Source organism: Epinephelus lanceolatus, chromosome 11 (assembly GCF_041903045.1).
Source record: "Epinephelus lanceolatus isolate andai-2023 chromosome 11, ASM4190304v1, whole genome shotgun sequence".
Lineage (NCBI taxonomy): Eukaryota > Metazoa > Chordata > Actinopteri > Perciformes > Serranidae > Epinephelus > Epinephelus lanceolatus.
This window is the reverse complement of record NC_135744.1, coordinates 27,577,266-27,599,792: the sequence shown is the minus strand read 5'-3', so window position 1 is coordinate 27,599,792 and position 22,527 is coordinate 27,577,266. Positions and strand designations below refer to the sequence as shown.

The 22,527-nt window shown below is 41.7% G+C and overlaps 2 protein-coding genes across 3 annotated transcripts; both read left to right on the top strand.

Moving 5' to 3' along the window:
• Nucleotides 1-545: 545 nt before the first annotated feature.
• On the top strand, nucleotides 546-7,161 carry angptl5 (angiopoietin-like 5). Its single transcript, XM_033638757.2, has 8 exons — nucleotides 546-776; nucleotides 2,334-2,505; nucleotides 2,633-2,736; nucleotides 2,825-2,918; nucleotides 4,433-4,536; nucleotides 4,613-4,733; nucleotides 6,421-6,606; nucleotides 6,732-7,161. Exons 1-8 carry the CDS (start codon nucleotides 720-722, stop codon nucleotides 7,049-7,051), a joined length of 1,158 nt encoding a protein of 385 aa, XP_033494648.1. The 5' UTR covers nucleotides 546-719; the 3' UTR covers nucleotides 7,052-7,161.
• Nucleotides 7,162-11,270: 4,109 nt separating this feature from the next.
• trpc6a (transient receptor potential cation channel, subfamily C, member 6a) lies at nucleotides 11,271-22,211 on the top strand. 2 transcript variants are annotated; one of them, XM_033635850.2, is made up of 14 exons: nucleotides 11,271-11,566; nucleotides 13,168-13,496; nucleotides 13,772-13,904; nucleotides 14,681-14,981; nucleotides 15,634-15,819; nucleotides 16,057-16,221; nucleotides 16,343-16,577; nucleotides 16,655-16,882; nucleotides 17,711-17,975; nucleotides 18,761-18,956; nucleotides 20,921-21,121; nucleotides 21,280-21,349; nucleotides 21,698-21,773; nucleotides 21,940-22,211. In XM_033635850.2, the coding sequence occupies exons 1-13, from the start codon at nucleotides 11,451-11,453 to the stop codon at nucleotides 21,757-21,759; spliced, it is 2,487 nt and encodes an 828-aa protein (XP_033491741.1). In that variant the 5' UTR covers nucleotides 11,271-11,450; the 3' UTR covers nucleotides 21,760-21,773; nucleotides 21,940-22,211. The 2 variants fall into 2 exon arrangements, with proteins under 2 accessions (XP_033491741.1, XP_033491732.1); XM_033635841.2 differs by having other exon boundaries at nucleotides 11,272-11,566; nucleotides 21,293-21,349.
• The last annotated feature ends 316 nt before the right edge of the window (nucleotides 22,212-22,527 follow it).

The following is a 22,527-nucleotide window of genomic DNA, read 5'->3' as shown; positions in this document are numbered from 1 at the left end:
AGTTTTCCAAGGGAAGCGACAGGCTGACCGGCTCCAGCTGGACCCCGACTGGAATGTGCTGTTGCTCTTTTCACTTTTCCTCACTTGCTTAACTGCCCAGTTAACAGAAGTAATTGGTCTGACCCCCTGGGAGGCTGCTTTCAGATGTATGAGTCAGTGGTCTGAGAGAGAAGAGAGGGGGAAATCTGAGCACAGGAGGCACCCTGCCTACACTGCACCCTACCTCTAGCTCCCATGCAAAGACACAAGCAGAGAGACAGTGTTCCTATATTAAAACAAGCTGCTCATTTCCCTTCTCCCCACATCTGTTTCTCATGCTGGTGGCAGGATATAACCTGTAAAATAACAACGCCTGGTAATAGAGGTAACTGAGGGGGGAGGTTATCGCTCTTTACCACAACTCTGGAATCAGCATTTTCAGCCACTTGTTAGAAACACATCCAGGCTTTTGTCATCAACCCATTTACAAATTTAGTGATGTTGTCATGGGAGTTAACAAGGAAAAAGTGGGAGTGACTGACAGAGGTGGAGAGAGGGAGGCAGCTGGCGGGGAGAGAGTGAAGTTTGACAACTGAGAGGAAGGAGCAGATGCAGGCAAGACTTGGTGGAGGGATGGAAAAGCGCAGAGTCTGTGGAAAAATAAAGCATAAATGAAGGAGTGGCTGCTGGTGACGGAACAGATAGATTTCAGGGAATAATCATAGTCAGACGACACTGACATGATGTGGACAACAACTGTCCTCCTGCTGCTTGTGCCTCATCTGCTCTCCTCCACAGTATGTATGATATGCATGTGGTAAATGATTTTAACTTTAGTCAGTCATCTGTTTTGTCACTCCCATTTCTGTCAGGAATCATTGTACTGTTTATTTTTGCAGATGACTTTAAATTACTTCAAGAAATGCTGATGCAATCAAAGAGATCTAAGGGCTATGAGTCAGGCATTATGAGTAGATCAGGGATTATATTTTTCTTTTCTTTTATTAATTAGAACATTACAATAGTCATTTTGAGTGTGTGTTAAACACAGAAGTATTCATATCCTTTACTTCAGTAAAGTAGTAAGTAAAATTACTCAATTACAAGTAAAAGTAATAGATTACTAACAGGAAAATATACAAAGAGGAGTATGTGCTATATCAAATAGCCCCTTTTATGGTGTTATTTAAGATTATTATCACTGATACGGTGTGAACAGCATCTTTGTTGTGGATGGTTGATGTGGAGCTGATAGTAATCACTTGGATTTTTTTTCTGTTGATTGCTGAGTCCTAAAACTTTGTTCTGCAGTACAACAAAAATGAAAATTTGCTGCACTAGAATTATAAAAAAGTTGATTTCAGAAAATTCTTGAAACAATTTTTTAAATTTGCACTTTACAAAATTATATGACCAAGTAATATCGAAGTGACAAACTATTTTAAACAAAGGGGGGGGGAAAGAATATGAAAATTAAAAATATAAATAAAAATATGTTATAATGAAGAATTGTTGATATATTTAAAAAAAAAAGAAGTCAAAACTGTTAAAAAAAATGACATAGATATGAGTTAACAGGACACAACTTAACTGGTTACATTAATATCGCTTCATAGTATAATAAGTTGTTGGTAAGTCAGAGGATGCATTTTCAGGGTGGCATGACGACGGGTGCCATAAATATACACATGCACACACCAACACATGTAGATGGGTGTGAAAAACAAGTTCTTTTGAGTTGTTAGACTAGAGGTTGTTTTTCTATTTTTTCTTTTTGTACTTCTTACAAGAATATAAAAATGTAAGGATTTAATTCTAAAATTAGTTGGTAAGTCACGTGTTTTTTTTATCATATGTGATGGTTGAGATAAAGTGCAAAATATATAAAATAATAATTACAGATGTCAGATAAATGTAGTTGTGTAAAAAGTATTTTCCTCTCTGAAATGTAGTGGAGTAGAAGTATAAAGTAGCATCAAATGCAAATACTCAAGTAAAGTACCTCAACATTGCACTTCAGTACTGTACTTGAGTAAATGCACTTTTTTACTCTCTACTTCTTGTTACAAGTGTTTTCTTACAGGATTTAAAGACAGGATATTGCAGTTTACACTGTGTGTGTTTGTAGCCAACCAGGGCGTCTGACCTTAAAACTTTGTCTCCAATCTCCAGAAAATATTAAATATTTTCATACATGCATCTTTGGCAGAGGCAGAATCAGATACAGAAGCTGGTCAGGACTTTGTTTTGCTCTGTGAAGTCCGACATGGAGGCTGTTACACATAACACATTGTATAACTGCAGAGTTACACCTGTGATTTAAACGCTGACCACAGTTCTCTATTTATCGCCAGGACACAGGAAACAGTGCTAATTTTAATGAGTCAGAAATAATCAATGAGGACTTCTCCGACACTCCTGACAAAGGCGAGAAACTTCCCAGAGGGGTCAAAGGTCGGGACGCATGCTCCATCCCGTGTGACATCACTGTCAAGCTGCTGCGAGATGAGAAACATTCAATCTGTGGTAAAATGTCTTCCTCCTTCCTGGTGGTATTGTTACGTCTATCATCCTCATCTGCTGTTCAGAACATGTGTGTGTGTGTGTGTGTGTGTGTGTGTGTGTGTGTGTGTGTGTGTGTGTTTGTGTGCAGGCCAGTTACAGCAGTCTCTGTTGGGATTTGGACGCAGCACCCGCAAGCTGATCAGGGATGTGATGGAGGAGCAACAGAGAGCCCTGGACATCCTCAGCAGTCAGGTAACATGTTCTGTCTTCTCTCTCAGTAACAGAGTTTCTAGGTTTCTGATTGGCTGGCTGCATGAACACTCTCATGTCACATTTCCAGGTCACAGAGCTGATGACCAAAGTGCAGACGCTCAGCTCTGAGGTTCAGAGAAGCAACGCTGAGATGTACTCCATCAAACCTGTGCAATCCCACGGTAACTCACACAACAAACACATGCAGTGACCCGACATTCGTACATACCAATACCATCAGTTTTACACATGAACAGTAGTTTACTATGAGGGATGTCTCTGACAGAGCTTTCTAATTGCTGACAAAGAAACCCTGATGATGTCATTGGGGTTATCTCTGGCCTTCAGTCTTTAAATTTACAACAAAAAGCCTGCATTAGAAACTGTGAGCTGTGGAGTTGAAAAACAAGGATGTTAACCAGGCAGAAAGAGGACACCATCACGTTGCATTATGGAAAGTGTAGGATCTAGTGTTTTTGGGGTTTCACTCATACTAAGGATTTTAAATGGCGACCGGCTGCGAATCATGCTGACGTTAAAGGACAGCTTTTTGTCAGTGTCTGATGCCACAAGTCATTGCTCAAGCAAGCGCCAGATCAACGATTTCAGAGTGAGACCGGGTTGTCCGAGAGACATTTGAGGCCAAAACATCCTGACTTTTAGCCTCTAGTGTATCCAGAAGCACTGGATCCTACAAGTCCCATAATGCAACTTAATAGCTTTGCTTTGTTAGACCCTTCCTGTCCAGCAAATAGCCAGGTCTTCCAAATTCCAAATGTCCAGTTTTGTAACATCCTCATGATGAGTGCACTGATCTTGATGTGTAAAATTATGCCTTTAAAGGGACAATTTGCCCCCAAAATCAAAAATACAAATCTTCTTTCTTAAGGCTCATTTATGCTCAATAATAGATGTGGAGACAGAGATGAACAGATCCTTTTGTCTGTACTCTGCATTCATTTTGTCTGTATTTGTGTATGTCTTGGGAAAGCTTATTGATAAGGATGAAAAGGAGCAATACCACTGGAGATTGTGGATGCAGTGTAGCATAGTGTAAGTGAGATTTATTAAATAAAACAAGCAAACAAGACAACAAAAGTCCCATGCTGAGAAGCAACAGGACCAGCAGTCCCCACACCAGAGGCCTCTCTCCTTTGCTGCTGGCACAGGAGCTCTTAACCGCCTCCTCCATGCCAGGTGCAATGCATCTCGTTAAGTAATGCAGCACACCTGGGCAGATCTACAATGGAGGGGAAAAGGGACACAGCTGTAGCAATAATAATACAGTGGTTCCCAACTGCTGGTCTATTCTGAATGGGCCACAAGTGACTTGCAAACATGTCAAATTTGAAAAAAACAAACAAACAAAAAAAACAATCTTTATTTCTAAGAACAGTGAATTTTCGGCACAGCACTTTTATTTTGAAGTGCCATTTCCTACTGTAGAGTGAGTGACTAATGGACAGGTACTTGACAAAGACAGCAAACTAACTTGAGACACAGTCAAACCCATGCATATTAAACTGTGTGGACCTCAAACTAATGACTAAGGAGAACTCTAGACCAGCTGGGAACCACTTTAATATTGTACAGTAATATATGGTGAAACTGATGAAAAAAATCTCTTCTCTTCTCTTCATCTTTTAGTGGATGTTAATTTTCATCCTGATGACTAAAGAGTGTTTGCTTTGATTAGGACGAGACTGCAGCGACATCAAGGAGAATCTTCTGTCAGTCGTCCCCAAGATCCCCAGCGGCATTTACATCGTCCACCCAGAGAACACAGACACTTCATTTGAGGTAGATATACACTGATAATTTCAGCCATTCACAGTCTCTCACTCAGTCATTACTCATCATATGATATGTGCTGCAGGTTTTCTGTGAGATGGACTATATGGGAGGTGGATGGACGGTGATGCAGCGGCGGACTGACGGATTAACTGACTTCAAACGATCCTGGGCTGATTATGTTGATGGCTTTGGAAACCTTGCAGGTTGTATGAAGTTACTATAGACATTAACAGACGCGTGTTTCCTGTTTTAAGCTTAAAAAACAACATGAGGAGGAGGTTGAGGTGTGAGGAACAACAGCTGTTGTATACCAGATGTGCCAGCTGACTGCTGTTGAACATCAGTTAACAGTACAGACCTAGACACATTAAGATAAACACTACATGGCCAAAAACATCAAACAAGTGCACCAAAGTATACACACCAAGTTGGAAGCACACTCTCATCTAAAATACCACTGTCTGCTGTTACATAAAAGGGGACCTAGTTTGCTTTTCCTTACCTTCTGTCACATATACAGTTTTACTATGTCAAATGTTCATGTAGCCCAAGTTTTAATAATGAGGTAAACACATGTAAAAGTAAACCCCTGTGAGCAATAACCTCAGGCTTCAGACCGTTCTGAATACTCTGTTTCCAGAGGTTCTGTCTGCTTTCACAATATGCTGACATCAGGTTGTGACAGATTTCATATGGTCATCTTCTCCAGGTGCGTTACTGCGTGTTTACATTACGTAGCCAACACTGCTACATGTAGCTACATGCTAACATCAGGAAAACATGTAATCTTGGTTGCTGATTTTGCTAATTTCTCCCAAATTTTTGAACCATATTCCTGCTGGAGCATGTTCGGTTATAAAGATTTAGTTTAGAAGCTTTCATTGTTCATTTTTAATGGAAAGAAATGCGACTCTATTTCATTACAGTCATTCCCCTGGTACTGTAATGAACGTCCATGGAGAGCTGCTGTCAAACGGATGCGCACACGGTTCTATTCATAGTGCAACTGTCTGCTTCAGCCCCTGTCAGTAAGCAGGAGGGCTGGGAGGTCCTCCTGCTGCCTACATCGGGTGAAAGTGACACTAAACGATGCTGCTGGGTCTGGAGTGAATGTCTGTCAAACATCCAACTTAAAACTACCTTCATGCAGAGGTGGCTGGCTTTAGTGTTTTGGACTAAACTGCAGATTGGAGCATGTGCAGTCAGCGCACTTGCTATGCCTACAGTCGGTGCAGTCACAAGAAATGGACTGCACGCAGATGTCCACATGGGAGTCTGCATGACTGCTCACGGTCATGGGTGGATGACAAGATTTACGTCACACGGACCAAAGCGGACCCTCGTGGTCATGGAAACCGTGAATTGGCCTTAACATCCAAAAACACTAACAAATTAGAGCAGACTGGGCTTTTTCAAGGAGGGGGCTTTAAAGAGACAAATGTAAAAATGGTGCATCTTGGACAGTAGGTTAATACAGGTATATTAACAGGCAGCGAAATGTGTGTTTTGAACATTATAGCATGTAAACACGTTCAAGTAGAAACTCAAGCATGAACCTGAAAATGAGCATAACAGGTAACCTTTAAGATTTACAGTAGGAGGGTGCTTTGAACGCTATTGCTATATATTTTGTGTAAATGGTCTAACTCTCATGAACTTGCTGCATATTAAACCCATATGATGTTAAATGTTTCTTTAGTGCTATATATACACTATATTTTTGCTTTTAGAAGATTTATTTTATCTATAAGTGAGCATTGTAAGATTTACAGCTGTCTCACTTTGAACGAGCCCTACAAATATCAAATGCTGTGGATTAATTATGCTCTCACCAATGTTAATCCTAACAGCACAATCTCTGTTTGTGTGTGTGTGTGTGTGTGTGTGTAGGAGAACACTGGTTGGGTCTGAAAAAGGTGTACCATATAGTAAACCAGAAAGATACTCGGTTCCAGCTCCACATCGCTCTGGTGTCCCATGATGACATCACCTCTTATGCATCATATGATGATTTCCAGCTGGACACTGAAACCATGTTCTTCGGGATACACCTGGGCAGATATGCAGGCAGCGCAGGTAACACTTAATAAATCAAGACTTAGAAAAAATTCACCCTCAGTGACAAATGATGTGCTTTATGAATATTTTCACACATGCACATTTGCATGCCTGTGTGCCTCTCTGTGTGTGTCTTTGTACAGGTGATGCATTTCGTGGCTACGACCAGGATCAGAACCAGGACACGGCTCCATTCAGCGCCTCAGACGTGGACAATGACGGTTGTAATCCTTCCTGCTCCATCAACAACCGCACGGTGGAGAGCTGCAGCGCTCAGTACAATCACACAGGATGGTGGTTCAACCAGTGCGGCCTGGCAAACCTCAACGGCTCTCCTGAAGATGCAGAGCACAACAGGGGGCAGAGGACACACATCCTGTGGGACACCTGGAGACAGAACGGGGTCCCTCACACCATCAAGTCTGTCACGATGAAGATCAGGAGGATTGCAACCAATAACTGACAGAGAGGAGGAGGAGGAGGAGAAACAGAGGGAGAAAGCACATATTGTATAAGTTGCACCGCATCTTTGTACAGCCTGATGTTTGAATAAAACAGGAAGGAAGGATGGAAGGACGTCTCATTTTCATTTTCATCTCATTTTCACAGAAATATTTCTTTAGTGTGACTTTGCTTTGACTCTGGAATGCAAATATATCTGAAATTATATTACAGTTAACAACATACAGATGAACAAACTCAACTGTAAGCACTCCCCACGTTCCTGTCATACAAATCATAGAGGGTTAGTATAAAAGGCAGCGACCCTGAATGCATCTCAAGCTGAGTACATCTGCACTGAGTCTTAGTTACAATGTGACTGGCAGCAGCAGGTGAAACTGACGCTCCTGGTCGAATGAACTACCAACACATTCCAGTAGACGGTGCTGTGAATCTCTCACAACATAGTGTGTTAGTTGAGACCTACACTGTACTTGAGCTCCCTGCAGGTATTTGTAACATTTGCAATTTTACAATAGACCCTATGGACAAATCTAAAAATATCAGAGGTGATATTTGATGTTTATTTCAGCCCACAATAGTGATTCATTTAAATTTGGTTATTTACTTTAGTTTTCATTTTGATTTATATACCTTCTGTTGTGTATACATGCACTCCTATCTGTTAGGATAGAGGAGGGTGCTGTTTTGTTCAGGTCCCATGGGAAACAGCTGCTGGATTCAATGTTTTTCCTGCTCCAAATCTGACCAATAATCTGAGAGTGTAATAATTTAAATCTATGAATGTTTATATCAAAGTACAATCTTCAGCATCATCTCACCATCAGCACAGCACACACGGAATTTGAAGCTTTGTGACTGGACTTTTCTTGAAATGCATGTTGGGAATCACCTCAGTTTTATGTCCACAGGTTGGATTGGGCTCAATGTTTGCAGAGAGAACCAGATGTTTTCTAGCCCAGTTGTTTATCCTTTGTCCTGTTGATTCAACCATTCGCCAAGAGTTTCCTGTCCATCCAAGTTTTGAAGTACTCCATTAGTCTGCTGCTGCCAAACTACTAACTAGACCTAATAGACGCTCTCACATTACCCCAATACTAAAATCCCCTCATTGGCTCCCTGTTGAGTTTAGGATCCAGATCAATTCTCATTCTTACTGACAGAGCATTACACGATCAGGCTCCCTCTTAGGTAGCTTCACCTGTATTCCTCAGCGCTCTCTCTTTGATCAAATATGCTACAATTGTTGTCTGTCCCTCACGCTCACCTCAAAACATGTGGTGATCGAGCTTTTGTGGCCGTAGCAACCAACATTTTGGAAAGCTCTCCCTGCTCCCTGATGCTCTGCTGACTCTGTGGTTTCTTTAAAAAGCCAGCTAAAGGGTAACTTGTGTGCACCAGAGCTGTACTTTTTAAATGTTTGTGTATTGCTGTTGTGTAGTGTGAATTCTTCTTTTTGTCGTGTGTGTGCAAATAGTTCTGCTGGCTGTGCACTTTTCACTGCATGGCTCACGTAGGCTCTGTGTATTCTTTCTTATTGTATATCACCCCTGTGAAGCACTTTGTGACCTACGTCTATATAAATACATTTTACTTGATTACTTTCTCCAGCCATCACAAACCTCAATCATCAAGCATCACCTATACTGCCTCTCTAGCTGAGGATTGGTGGCTGTAATGAACACAGCAGCCTCCACAGCATGCCGCCAGGACTTCAGACGGATGATTGTTTTCCTCAGTAACAGAGAAACACATGTTTCAGTTCACTATTTTCATGTGGGTGTCCAACAAACCAGTTATACCGTCAGTATTTAGGAATTCATATGGCAGATAGAATATAACATTGAATCAGAAACACAACAGAGAAGAGGTATGTCTACTTCAAGTAGAATTATTATTATGCTTATTTAATAAAAGGTGAAGTGAAGTGCAGGTCAGGTTGTCAGGTTGTCAGGTTGTCAAGGCAACTGCTGCACAGACTATAGCAAAACATCCACATCCAGAGAGGACACTGTTTATTTTTCTTCTCCTCCTTCTCCTCCTTCTTCTCATCCTTTTTAGATGTGATAAAAAAACAATGCATCAGTACGAAAGTAAAAATAGAAGTATACAGGAAAACAAAAAATGACAGTGAGAGGATGTGTACACAGTTGTAGTGTGTTCAGGGGGTAAAGAAGGGGGCCTCGAAACAAAGCCCTGGGGTGCTCCGATGCTAAGGATGAGGGTGGAAGAGGTGTGTCTGCCTACTCTCACCACCTTGGGTCTGGTGGACTTGATAAGGGGGAGATGTTTTTTGTCTGCACAGTGCATCTGTTTTTAAAAGCATTGTATGTTTTGTATGAAAATTACAGCCCGGTCTCACTCGTCAAAATCCAGCTTGGACAGTGACTTGCGGTGTCAGAACCAACAAAAAAAGGCGTTCTTTAACATTGGCATGATACACAGCTGGTTGCTGTTGCAGTTCACACTTGTGTTTATAGCTGACCGGTTGCCCTTATAGTTTAACGATGCAACAAACACAGACTTTAATCTGAGAGAGTGGTGTTTGCGTCACGTAAGATTCTAAAGCCAAACCCTGTTCTTTTTTCCCCAACCTAACCACATGCTTTTGTTACCTAAACCCAATCATGTGTATTTGTTGTTGGAAGAAAGAATCAATTTGCGGTGTTGTACTTGTGTAGTGCATGAATTTTTAAAGAGACTGTATGTAAGTTTTAATTTCCTGTGAAAAACGCAAGTATCTTGAAAGAACAGAACTTGACATGGTGTCCCAGAACGTCAACAACTAACGCACCCAGGGTACCTTTCATGTCATATGTGGATGTGGAAAGTCCACGACGAAGCACATCAATATGTGAAGAGGTCGGAGTGAGAATGTGTTGGCTGTCAGAAAACAAACAAACAAACAAACAAACAAAAAAACATCCCACCATTGTGTGGCTGATATGAAGAGTGTCCCATGACCGCCACATTTCCCTCTAGAGACCAGGACACTCATTTGTAGCACCGAAACTTTCCCCTCCAATCTGCTATCGCCTTATTTCTACACAGTAGCACACACAGATAACTGTGTGTGTGTGTGTGTGTGTGTGTGTGTGTGTAAGCGTACATTAACCCAGACAATATACAAATACCAGACCACACAAAGAGCCAAGGATCCCACAGTGTTATCACCAGAATCAGTGGCACTAAAACACACACACAGAAAAAAATGACTATCCAGGTCAGGTGCTTGCCCACTAATTGCCCCCCAATAAGTACTGTGTATGTTTGAGCTGACAGTGTTTACGTCCCAGATCTGGGGTCTGTTCTGTTCTGGGGATGAAGTCTTAACAAAAACTCACACTGTGACATCTGTCAGCATTTACCCCCTTTCACCCTGCCATCCTCCCTGCGAAATGTGACGCTCTTACGTCATGAAAAGTCCAAAGTGACTAATCTTCAGCAATCAGGGCCTTAAAAGGCAATTTTCACTGCTACAATGGTTCATCAAAGACTCTGCTTTATCAGATCTTTGAATGTTGATGTGTTGGCGTGATGTCATGTGAAATTCAGCTTGAAAACAGAGAGGGAGAAGTAATAACATCAGTGACAAAGCTAGCGAGGACAATGAAAAAGGACGCATTAGATATAATGCATTCAAGTGTGTACATGTGTGTGTAATGAAAACACTGGGTGCTGTGACTCACCCTCGACCTGCTGTCGCTTCAGACCGCAGAAATGCATAAACACAAACACACTCATATGTATGTATACAAGTGTGTGTGTGTGTGTGTGCATGTGTGTGTGTATGTGCACGGTGGGAAGTTGTTTTCCCACACTGGACTGAGATCAGTGGAGAGTGGGAGCACAGGGGAAGTAAAGTCTACTGGGAATTTAAACCCTGAGGAATCTCATCTGCTGTTCATCAGCCATCAGTTTCTCCTGCACACACACACACACACACACACACTGATAAAACTCCACATGTACTCTAAACACTGTGTTTTTAAATAGCATTTAACAGCCTGAGCTTTAAAACTGTTGGGAAAGCACAATATTTTGAGAATAATCTGTTTTGATTTATGTTCTTAATCTTTGCAAATTAGCCTGTATTCTCAAAACAAAAGCAGGGAGTACTTTCCAGAGATTCAGCTTATGCAATTAAGACAAATATAGCCATGTATCACCACTGACCCTCAGTGTGTTCAGTCATAACACTGAGCTGCCCTCCACATCTGTATAGTTCAGTGAGTCGTGTAAATAAAAGTATAGTGGGACCCAGAAGGATGCATTCTTTCTCAAGGACACAGAGACACAGAGGGGGAGGGAGACCGAGAGAGGGAGGGAGAGTCATGCCACAGACACTTGATTACCCCTTCATATGAACCAGGACCCTCTTTTGTTGATCACCTCTGGGAATGAACCACAGCCGACCTGCGGGTTACACCGACAGCCCCAGGGCTCGGAGTCGAGACAACCTGCTGATGTACGATGACTTTGGAGAGGAAAACTGTTGCTCCGGTCGATGGCTCACGTGAGTCTTTCATTTACAGCGCCTTATCAGCCAGATGTGCATGTAGTGGGCAGGTATGTTTGTGTGTTCTTCTTCAGCCACAGGTTTTGTTAGAATAACAGTAGAATTATGGATAACCTTTGGTAACTTAGAGATATATGGATCTTTTGGCTATCTATCTGTTCAATCGTAAGACACTTGTGTAACTGAGGATTGAAAGTATGACATTTTCAAACTTTGGCGTGTACACATTATGTCTGTTGGTATCTATTTTTAGATTTTTATCCAAACATGTTTCATTACAGGGAAGTTTCTATAGGGTAATGTTTAAAATCTAAACTGGTATATTAGCATCTAATACTGAGACTACAAATATAAAAAGTCCCTGTTTAAGTTTGTGATATATTTCTGTCAGAAATCAGATCATTCAACATTTGACCTTTATTTTATTTTTTGTCGTTGAGGGTTTTCTAGTTGGGTATCAAAGGAGTCGTGTGATTTAGAGGGATCTAGTGGCATCTAGTGGGGTGGATTGCAGATTGCAGCTGGCTGAAATTTCTCCTTCAGTGTTCATTGTTATAGAGGTTTTTATTGAGAGCCGAATGATCTGCAGAGGTCTGTTCCTCTCCAAAACAAATGGACAAGGGTGTTGATGAATCGATAAAAACACTGGATGAAGCAGTTTTATGTTGCACGTTTTTAGAGGCAGCTCGGAACAACTGAAGTCATTAAATTCTTTTGTCAGTGGACTTTGGCATCAGACACAGTTGCAGAGAGACATCGCGATGATATGATGCACCTTGATAGAAGGCAGTTTGTAATGCTGCAAGCAAATCCTGTAATATAACAGGCGTCAAAGACTATATGTAATGGAGGCGGGAGGGGAGGTGCATGGGTCAAACAAACTCCAGAGTTCCACCTGGGAGCCCTAACCACGTGCTTTTGCTGTCTAAAACTAACCACGTGCTTTTGCTGCCGAAAACTGTGTGCGTAACCAGCAAAAACTGTACATTTCCTGTGGAAACGAAAGTATATTTTGAAAAGATACAATGCATGTAACAAGCAGAAATTGCAAACTTGCAAACTGCAAACAGAAAAAAATGCAAATTGCCCTATCTAGAGCCAGTGTTTGGTTTGTCTGTTCTGGGCTACTGTAGAAACATGGCAGTGCAACATGGTGGAATCTGTAGACAAGGACATGCTCTCTATGTAGATATAAACAGCTCATTCTAAGGTCACAAAAATGTGACGATTCTTGTTTTCAGGTGATTATAAAACACACTTATTATATTATATTCCCTTTATGCCCATATATCTGCCTAAATCCTACACAGTGGACCTTTAAATCTTCCAAACTGTAAAATAAAAAGCTTGCACCAGATCACTCGGGGTGTTTTTAAGACAAGTGAAGCTGGATTTGTTCTGGTATTACCACCACATATGGAGAATTAATGATTAAATCCTGTTAACTGCATCTTGAGCCTGTCAAACACTTTAGTCCTGGAACATGTGGGATGAAACTGGGAAGTGAAGTGTGGTTTCCAAAAAGCTTTATGTGCTTGCATATAAGTTACGATGTGGACATTAAATACTGTGTTTACGTCTCCTGACTCTCTTGGCAGCCACAGCAGCTCTGAGAGACAGCTCATGGCTCCTCTCAGTGCTGTGAAACGTCGCCAGGCCCTGCGTGGTCCAGCCTACATGTTCTCTGCTCCCTCAGTCAGCCTGTCAGACGTCGAGCAGCGTTTTCTGGAGGCGGCTGAATACGGCAACATACCAGAGGTGCGGCGCATGCTGCTCCAAGTGCCCAACTTGAACGTCAACGCTGTGGACTACATGGGCCAGAATGCACTGCAGCTGGCTGTAGCCAACGAACATCTGGAGGTGACAGAGCTGCTGCTGGGGAGGCCGGATTTGTCCAGAGTGGGTGACGCCCTCCTGTTAGCCATCAGTAAGATGTGTGAATCAGTGGATGTGTGTGTAGAGGGCCAAAAATACATGTATAGGGTACTTTCACTGATATACAGTCATGACAACAAAAAGATTATAAATAAATATCTTAACAAAAAGACCATTGTTACATTTTTACAGGAGATTCATGCTCCACAAAATTAGCAACAGCACTGAGGTCAAAGGAGCCACGTACCAAACCACACTAACAGCTTTGCTTTGTATGTGTGTGTGTGTGTGTGTGTGTGTGTGTGTGTGTGTGTTTGTGTCTTGTAGGTAAAGGTTATGTTCGCATCACAGAGGCCCTGTTGTGTCACCCAGCGTTCAGAGATGCCAATCGTCTGACAGCAAGCCCTGTTCAAGCAGACATGTTGGATGACTTCTATGCTTATGATGAGGATGGGACGAGGTAAGGTAGTTAAAGCATCATTAAAAAATGTCGTGGCTTCTGACAGCAGTTTAACACTGCGGCAATAAATACCTAAATTTCCTGACATGTTTAAACACATGACACTGTTTAAAGTGTGTTCTGTGCATGCTGCATGTAACAGAGTAAGACTAATATGTTCACTAACTTCCTGATGTCTTTGCTAGTTGCCTGGCAACAGGCCCTGGAGAGGAAATAAACTGAATGAATGAGATTTAACATGCTCATTAGGGAGCTTTAGAGGTGCTGTTAGATAGATACTCTTACCTTTGGACAGAGCCAGGCTAGCAGTTTCCTCCTGTTTCCAGTCTTGGTGCTAGGCTATGTTAGCAACTGCTGGTGATAGCTTCATATTTATGGTATCAGTCTTTCGTCAAGAGAGCAATTTAGCTTATAGGGATGACATCTTTCTGAAGGCAGCTGCAGAAGTTTATGTTGCCTTGGTCCCCCTGTCAAGAAGCCTAGATGGGATTTTTCTGTTGGATTCTGGATTATTGCAGAAAATAAGCTCTGTGGCAAACAAACCGCCTTTTTAAAGACACATAAAATTCTCAAGTGGGGTATTTACTGATGTATTTCATGTTGTGAAAGTCTCTTAAACTTTTGCCAACCACAGACCTTATTTCAGGCATCTCATCAAAACACCATTGACTTTGAGACGAATGCTAACTTAACGAATTTTGGCACTATGTAAATGGCCTTGTGTGTGTGTGTGTGTGTGTGTGTGTGTGTGTGTGTGTGTGTGTGCATTCCCACAGGTTCTCTCATGACGTTACTCCAGTGATCCTTGCAGCGCACTGCCAGGAATACGAGATCGTTCACACCCTGCTCAGTAAAGGCGCTCGCATCGATCCCCCTCACGATTACTTCTGTGGCTGCGACTCCTGTAACTACCAGCAGCAGTTTGACTCCTTCAGCCACTCCCGATCACGGATCAATGCCTACAGAGGACTCGCCAGTCCTGCTTACCTCTCCCTGTCCAACGAAGACCCGGTGCTGGCAGCCCTGGAGCTCAGCAACGAGCTGGCCATGCTGGCTAATATTGAGAAAGAATTTAAGGTACAAATGTTATTAAAGATCCCTCAGAATCACCACCAGAATAATTTCTGTCATGGCTGCGCACATCCTGTTAGTGCCCTTAAAACCAGCCTCATCATCAAGTTCACAAAAACTATATTTGCCATGTTGCCTCCAACCAGCTGCCAGGAAAAGCTGCCAGTAAACACAAGAACATTTTATGAGCCTTAAGAGAGAAGGCAGAAACAGACAGGGGTCTACATCTTGTACTCTCTATTGACACTGTTGGTCTGACACATATATAACAACTATAATCGTTACTGGTCACACAGTAGGCCTGTATACTCAGGGGTGTCATAATGGGGGAAAGTGGGAATATCTAGAGCCCAAGTTGGAGGAGGTCTCCTCCAAAGCCTGGGATGAAAGGTTTGGTATTCGCAAAATAATACATGTATACATAGTGGAAGCTTTGTGACACCTCTCTCACCCCACCTATGCAAAGGGCCCAGGATTTGACTGACTCTATTTCCTAAAAATCTAGACCACATTTTCTGTAGAATCCTGATTTTTAAATTGATTTTTACTGGTAGGATGCTGCCAGATGGGTGGACTACACCAGTAAACCCAACATCAAACCATATCTCCTGCAATAGATCTCAAATGTTTTACTAACTGAAGAACATTGTGTTTGTAGAACGACTACTGCTGTCTGTCGAGCCAGTGTAAAGACTATGTGGTGGGCCTTCTGGATCTGTGTCGCAGCACAGAGGAGGTGGAGGCCATACTGAGCGGAGAAACGAACTCTGAAGACAGCTACGATCTACCAGGTCGCCCTTCCCTCACACGACTCAAATTAGCCATCAAATATGAACTCAAGAAGGTTAGTATGCTCACACACAGGCCTGTTTTTGGTCATACAAGAAAGGGTTTCATCTCTCAGCTCCATCACTACATGATGGTTACAGAGTTTTTCAAAATACCAACAAATAAATGAACAAGTAAAAGTGACTGTAGTGACAAGCTTGAATGAAATACCTTTAATCGTTGGGTTTGGGGGAGTGTATCAAGTATTCATCCACCTCTAATATCCCTGTGTCCTACTCTGTAATGTCATCAGTTTGTGGCTCATCCTAACTGCCAGCAGCAGCTGCTGAGTATCTGGTATGAGAATCTGCCCGGCCTGAGACAACAAACCACTGCTATCAAAATGCTGGTGGTGCTGGCAGTAGCTATAAGCCTGCCTGGACTGGCTGTGGCTTACTGGATTGCTCCGTGCAGCAGAGTATGTAACATGTATGCTCATAAATGTCACTCACACAACATCCCACATGCATGAACTGCACATTCAATTTCCTGCAGGTCATTTTCTCTCAACCTCCTACTGCTTCATGTTTCTCATTCAGGTTGGGAAAGTGATGCGAAGCCCCTTCATGAAGTTTGTGGCCCACGCTTCATCCTTCACAATTTTTCTGGGTCTACTGATCCTGAATGCTGCTGACCGCTTCGCAGGCACCACCCTGCTGCCAAACATGACCCACCATCATCTCCAAGGATTCAGCTCTGACCCGCTGCTGCTCTACCGCATGACCACGACACCCTTCACATGGATGGAGACCCTCATCATTGCATGGGTCATGGGTGAGCATTAGACCATCATGATGGAGGAAAGTCATGTCCTTCTGTGTGTCACATCGTGTGTCGCTGTGCTACTGCAGGTATGATCTGGGCTGAGGTGAAGGAGATCTGGAGTCAAGGGCCGGGGGAGTACCTGGTCGAACCGTGGAACTTCCTGGACTTTGGGATGCTGGCAATCTTCCTCGCCTCTTTCAGCTGCCGCTTCTCCACCCTGAGACACGCTGACTTAGCCCAGACCTATGTACACACACACTACACAACACTGATTAATGTCACACTGCCCCCAGAGATACACTACTTCACACTGGGTGAGCATGCTCACACAACTGCACAGATTAACAGACCGCCACGCTTTAAATAACATAATTTACTTAATGTATAAACAGTAGTTAGCATGAGGCGGTACATATACAAGCATGCATTCCACTACAGAGATGACATCTGTTGGCTGTGAAAACCAGCAGTCTGCCTGTTTTTATTGGGAACAGGATAAAACACTAGTCTAATCAAATTCTCAAAAGAAGCTTGAAGACAAATTTGGCAGTGGCTTATTTCAGTGAGTGGTTCCAAAGATTTTTGGCTTGTGACTCCTTAATGGGCCAGTGTGTACAATTTAGGGGACTTTAGTGGCATCTAGTGATGAGGGCTGACAATTGCAACCAGGTAAAACTGATCCCGGTTAGAATTCCTCCGTTCAGGAGATTTTCATCAGGAGCTGAATTATCCACAGAGGTCTTTTACTGTCCAAAACAAACAGACCCGGGGATTAAAACTGGCAAAAACACTGAATAATGCAGTTTCACGTTAACAGTGTTCTTCAGCACTGCCCTTGTTGCGGAGGGGCTGTAATCTATGATGGCTGATGAAAAACCTTAAATGGTGTCTCTGTCTATCTGTATTTGAAAAACAAAGATTAGAGACCCAAAAAATGTTTTTTCTATCCCTATAATCATAATAAGTTCAGGCCCAGTGACTCGGTTACATAAATACTCTGTGAAATGATGAATGCTGTGACCTAATTTAATAATTTAATAAAATGCCCTACCTTAAAAGCATAGCTGCCTTCACTTGCCTTCAAAAAATAGTATGAATAGCATTACTAAAGTTTACTGACCCATTTGCCGTCTCTTTTGCAGCACGCATCTACTGGTTGCCGTCAGATCCCCAGTTGGTATCGGAGGGCCTGTACGCTGTGGCAGTGGTGCTGAGTTTCTCTCGGATAGCTTACATCCTCCCAGCCAATGAGAGCTTCGGCCCACTGCAGATCTCTCTGGGGAGGACTGTCAAGGACATCTTCAAGTTCATGGTCATCTTCATCCTGGTCTTTCTGGCGTTCATGATCGGCATGTTCAACCTGTACTCTTATTACCTGGGGGCCAAGCAGAATGACGCCTTCACCACGTGAGAGACACCTGCATTTGTTTGCACAAGTTTTCTACCCTCCAGCAGCTGTGTATTTAGCATTTGTTATTTCAGCTATGAAAATTAGCTTGTATAGTCAGTTGTATGATCAGTTTCTTTAAACATTTTAGTTGGTTTTCAGAAACATGGATGTTATAAAAGCATAATTCACATTCTAGTAATCACTTACATTGAAAAGCTGCTCTTAGGTATTAAAATCATGGATAGTAGAGCATTTTTAGTTAAATACACTGACAAAAAATACCTCACTCTTTATAAGGACTCCAAATTACAGGTTATGGCCTTGGTGTGGACACCAGCTCAGAGGTGCTACCAAAAAGTCCTTTATCCTTCTTAGATTATTTTCATTCAAAGAATTTTTAGAGTCTGGAAGAGATAGAAATATATCAAAATAAAAGCAAAATTACAGAAAAGTCAGAAATAAATCAAATAAAATAGAAATTGTCTGTAAGATTTCGATCTTTCTTGTCTTGTTTATCAGATTGTTACCCTTTTGCTTTATCTTGGGACCCGCTGCAGAGTCCTGACCCTTGTTGGGAACCAACTTGTTCTCCTTGCGAAGGCGTCATCCATCTTAAACAAGCTTTTGTTCTCTGCAAGTTGTACACATAGTTCAAAATGACCTTAAGACCTTTTATTCTTCCGTTGCTTTTCCCACAGAGCATCTCTATTACATCGCCGCTCTGATGATTAACAGTTTGTTTGAATCCAAAAATAACTTTTCTCTCATCTCCCTCCATTTCCTTCTCTGTGCACCCGTCCAGCCTGGAGGAGAGCTTCAAGACGCTGTTCTGGGCCATATTTGGACTTTCCGAGGTCAGGTCCGTCGTGATCAATAACGGGCACAAATTCATTGAGAACATTGGCTACGTGCTGTATGGGGTCTACAACGTTACCATGGTGATAGTGCTGCTCAACATGCTCATCGCCATGATTAACAGCTCCTTCCAGGAGATTGAGGTTTGTCATCCAAATACTGAATCATGATGTGCTTCAGATACAAGCTCACAGATTTGCACAGCATTTCCTGCCTTCACATGTCGCACATGTTCTTATGTGGTCAAAATACTTTCTATGTAATATGTAGTTTAGACCAGAAGTAAAAATTCAGGTAAAACACAATACTCTAACTCAGGGGTGTCAAACATACGGCAAGTGGGCCAGAACCAGCCCGCCACAGGGTCCAATCTGGCCCACTAGATGACTAGACTAAGAGGTGCCAGGTTTCAGGAGCAGGTGAAACAATGTGCTGTGATGTAACAATGAATACTTACTGTGATCATGTTTACAGATATTGAACATTGTGCAAAATATTGTCAACCAGCAGCTTCAGTTCAAAAAAATCTTTATCAGGAAATGTGTGGATAAATGCACATGTAATGACAGTGAGAAGTAGACTGACTGAATGTGGAAAAACTGAGACATATTGTTGAAATTGCACTTAATTTTCTTAAGATATCTCAGGCTGTTTGTCTGTTTTGTAAAAAGATGAACGTCTATACAATGTACTTGCAATTCTTTACACAAAAAAGGGAAAATATTGTAGCAGATGGTACTTATAGGTTATTGTGCAATGATTTTATTGGTCCGTCTGAGATCAAATTGGGCTGTATGTGGCCCATGAACTAAAATGAGTTTGGCACCCCTGCTCTAGTTTATTTGTCACCAGTGGCAGATCTTCTTTCATGCAACATAAGCAGCCGCCTAGGGCGCTACACAGAGTAGGAGTGCCAAAAATTTTGCCTAGGGCACAGAATGTGCTAGGTCACTGTTTGTCACTGTTGTTCAACATTGAGATGTATGAGTTACGATTTAGATTCGCACTTTAAGTATGAATCACATGTAAAAAAAAACAAAAACAAAACACGTTCCTATTTTATGTATAAAATCTACTGGAATTTTTTTATATCTATTAAAAAAATCTTTACACATAAATTTGTATTAACTTTTCATTTCAGTTGAGTTTAGGGTAGTAAATGCTTTTTTAAAAATGAATGTGCTGAAGATCAAATGTGCACGATTTTGATGCACGAATATTATGTTTAAAGTCTCTGCTGAAGAAATAGTTTAACATTTTGGGAAATAGCCTTTTGCATTTTCTAGCCAAGAGCTAGTTAAGAAGATTGATACCACTCCCATTAATATGAAGCTCCAGCCAACAGCTGATTAGCTTAGCTTAGCACAAAGCCTGGAAACAGGTGGAAACAGCTAGCCTGGCTCTGTAGCTTGAAACAGTGACTTCCTTAAGTCTTGCCTGCGCAGGAGCAGAGACTCAGCGTTCCTAGTCAGGAACATAACCCCGTGTAAAACCATAACTTAACTCCTTTATACATTGGCTTTTGTGTGGACTAAACAACAAGATAGTTACCTATTACTGAGCTTCACAGTTGCTGCTGTTTCCCAGATGTTTTTGTTAAACTAAGCTAACATGCTGCTGTGTGTGGGGCCCATGTGGTTAGTAAATGGTCTGAAAAATGGGCCTTATATCAGACTGTCCACGGTATCCATGTCCATGGGACTTATCCACTTGGGCCCCAGATAAGATGTCCATTTTGGACCCATACTCACTTTGAACCCGCGTAGCCCCAGCATGACCCATGTGGGGCCAACCCACCCATCTAGGCAATTGGCATGGGGCCAATATGGAACATGTGTACAGTCCAATATAGGACCCATATTTCCAGCCAATTTACTGCCCACATGGGCCCCACATATAAATGTTGTTTGGGTGGCTGTAGCTTATTATTTACCGTACAAACTCACAGACAGCAGTATTGTTCTGCTCATTTAACTCCCGGCATGAAAGCAAATGAGTGTATTTCCCAAAATTACTTTTCAGTACATCATTGAATTGTGAGTATGGGGCCCATGTGGGTAGTAAATTAGAATATATTTTCTTCCTTCTGTTTCCCTCTTGTGTTTAGGATGATGCTGATGTTGAGTGGAAGTTTGCTCGGGCCAAACTCTGGTTCTCTTACTTTGAGGAGGGAAGGACGCTCCCTGTACCCTTTAACCTGGTCCCCAGTCCAAAATCTATGCTGGGACTCGCGACGGCCATCAAGTCCCTGCTCCTGCAGTACGTGGCAGGACACAGTGAGAAGAAAACGGAGACACAGCTCAACCAGGTACCATGTTTCCGCCTTGACCATGACATTGAGTGGAGCTTTAAAAGGCAGAGCCTGAGCACCTCCCAGTGGATTCACTGCTGCACCACAGGCTCCACCTCAGACCTGAAGTTTAACCTGTGAAATGTCACACTTGTGTTCATTTAAGTTAATTTCAGTTTAATCTTCTAGCTCGGAGCAGGCAAAGGTTCAGGATATGGTGCTTCTACAAGGTCATCCAGATATCAGGTATTTACTTCTGTGTGTTTCACATCATGTCAGATAAAAACTAAATTTTTATGTGTCAGCTGTCAGCTGTAGTTACTCTGCCTGCAGAATTAGATTTTATATACAAAATAAATGAAAAGCTCCTTCACTACAACTACCCAACAGTACACTACACTGTTACATTTATAAATTTAAGTACTTCTAATGTTAATTCAGCAATAAAATAATTTTCTGAAGAGCTAGTACTTGTGGATCTTTCTGTCCAAATAAAAATTTGAATGTGGGACTATTTGAAACATTATTTTTTCCCATTTTATTACGCTTTGTATTGTACCTGTTCAAAGAGCAACTTTCCATCTCTGGTTGCAGAAAATCATGAAACGACTGATAAAGCGTTACATCATCAAAGCCCAAGCAGACAAGGAGAGTGACGAGATCACTGAAGGTAAAATCAACACAATGATACTAAAACTGAACTGAGCTTGTTTCAATTTCTATGCCCATTTTGGAAATAAAGCCATTCTTGTCACATCTATAGTATTTTTTTCCACTGAATTGTAAATTTTCTATTTTGAAATTAAACTTTTTTGCATGTTTTTTTTTTTCGTCAGGTGAGCTGAAAGAGATCAAGCAGGACATCTCCAGTCTGCGATACGAGCTGCTCGAGGAGAAATCACAGAACATGGAGACACTGGACGGACTGCTGAGGAGGCTGGGAGAGATCGGCACACCTTCATAGCAGTGCTGCCAATCACCCTGACTTGTACATAAAAAAACAACAGCTCAAAGAGTTTTAAGTGCCTGCTCTCAATCATTACATGTAGATACACAAAATATTGATATAAAATAAGAATGTGAATTTGAAATTAAAATGTAGCTTGCAGATGGCATGAGTATGTGTCATTTATCTGTTTATAATGCACACAAAGTAAACTTGTCTGAAGCACATCTTTTAAAGAGAGGATTGTGGAACCATTTTACCGTCCTGAAAAATAATACAGTCCATCATGAGACTTTGCAAGAATATTTACACATTTTAAAACATTTAGTGATATGCATACAAATTATTTGCATATTTATTTCAGTACAAAAATGCCTGCACCTTGCATACAGTGCTTGCCTTCATATCTAGAATATAAAGAATGATTGAAAGAATGATAAATGTGCAAAATAATAAACATAAACTAACAGGTCACTTT

What these genes read in the sequence shown, in the direction of transcription:
- trpc6a (XM_033635841.2), top strand. Translation starts at nt 11,451, where the DNA reads ATGAACCACAGCCGACCTGCGGGTTACACCGACAGCCCCAGGGCTCGG. An exon ending in ATATTGAGAAAGAATTTAAG is followed by an intron (nt 14,982 to 15,633) that starts GTACAAATGTTA and finishes TTGTGTTTGTAG; the next exon opens with AACGACTACTGCTGTCTGTC. An exon ending in GGATTGCTCCGTGCAGCAGA is followed by an intron (nt 16,222 to 16,342) that starts GTATGTAACATG and finishes TTTCTCATTCAG; the next exon opens with GTTGGGAAAGTGATGCGAAG.
- angptl5 (XM_033638757.2), top strand. Translation starts at nt 720, where the DNA reads ATGATGTGGACAACAACTGTCCTCCTGCTGCTTGTGCCTCATCTGCTC. An exon ending in TGAGAAACATTCAATCTGTG is followed by an intron (nt 2,506 to 2,632) that starts GTAAAATGTCTT and finishes GTTTGTGTGCAG; the next exon opens with GCCAGTTACAGCAGTCTCTG. An exon ending in CAGATATGCAGGCAGCGCAG is followed by an intron (nt 6,607 to 6,731) that starts GTAACACTTAAT and finishes GTCTTTGTACAG; the next exon opens with GTGATGCATTTCGTGGCTAC.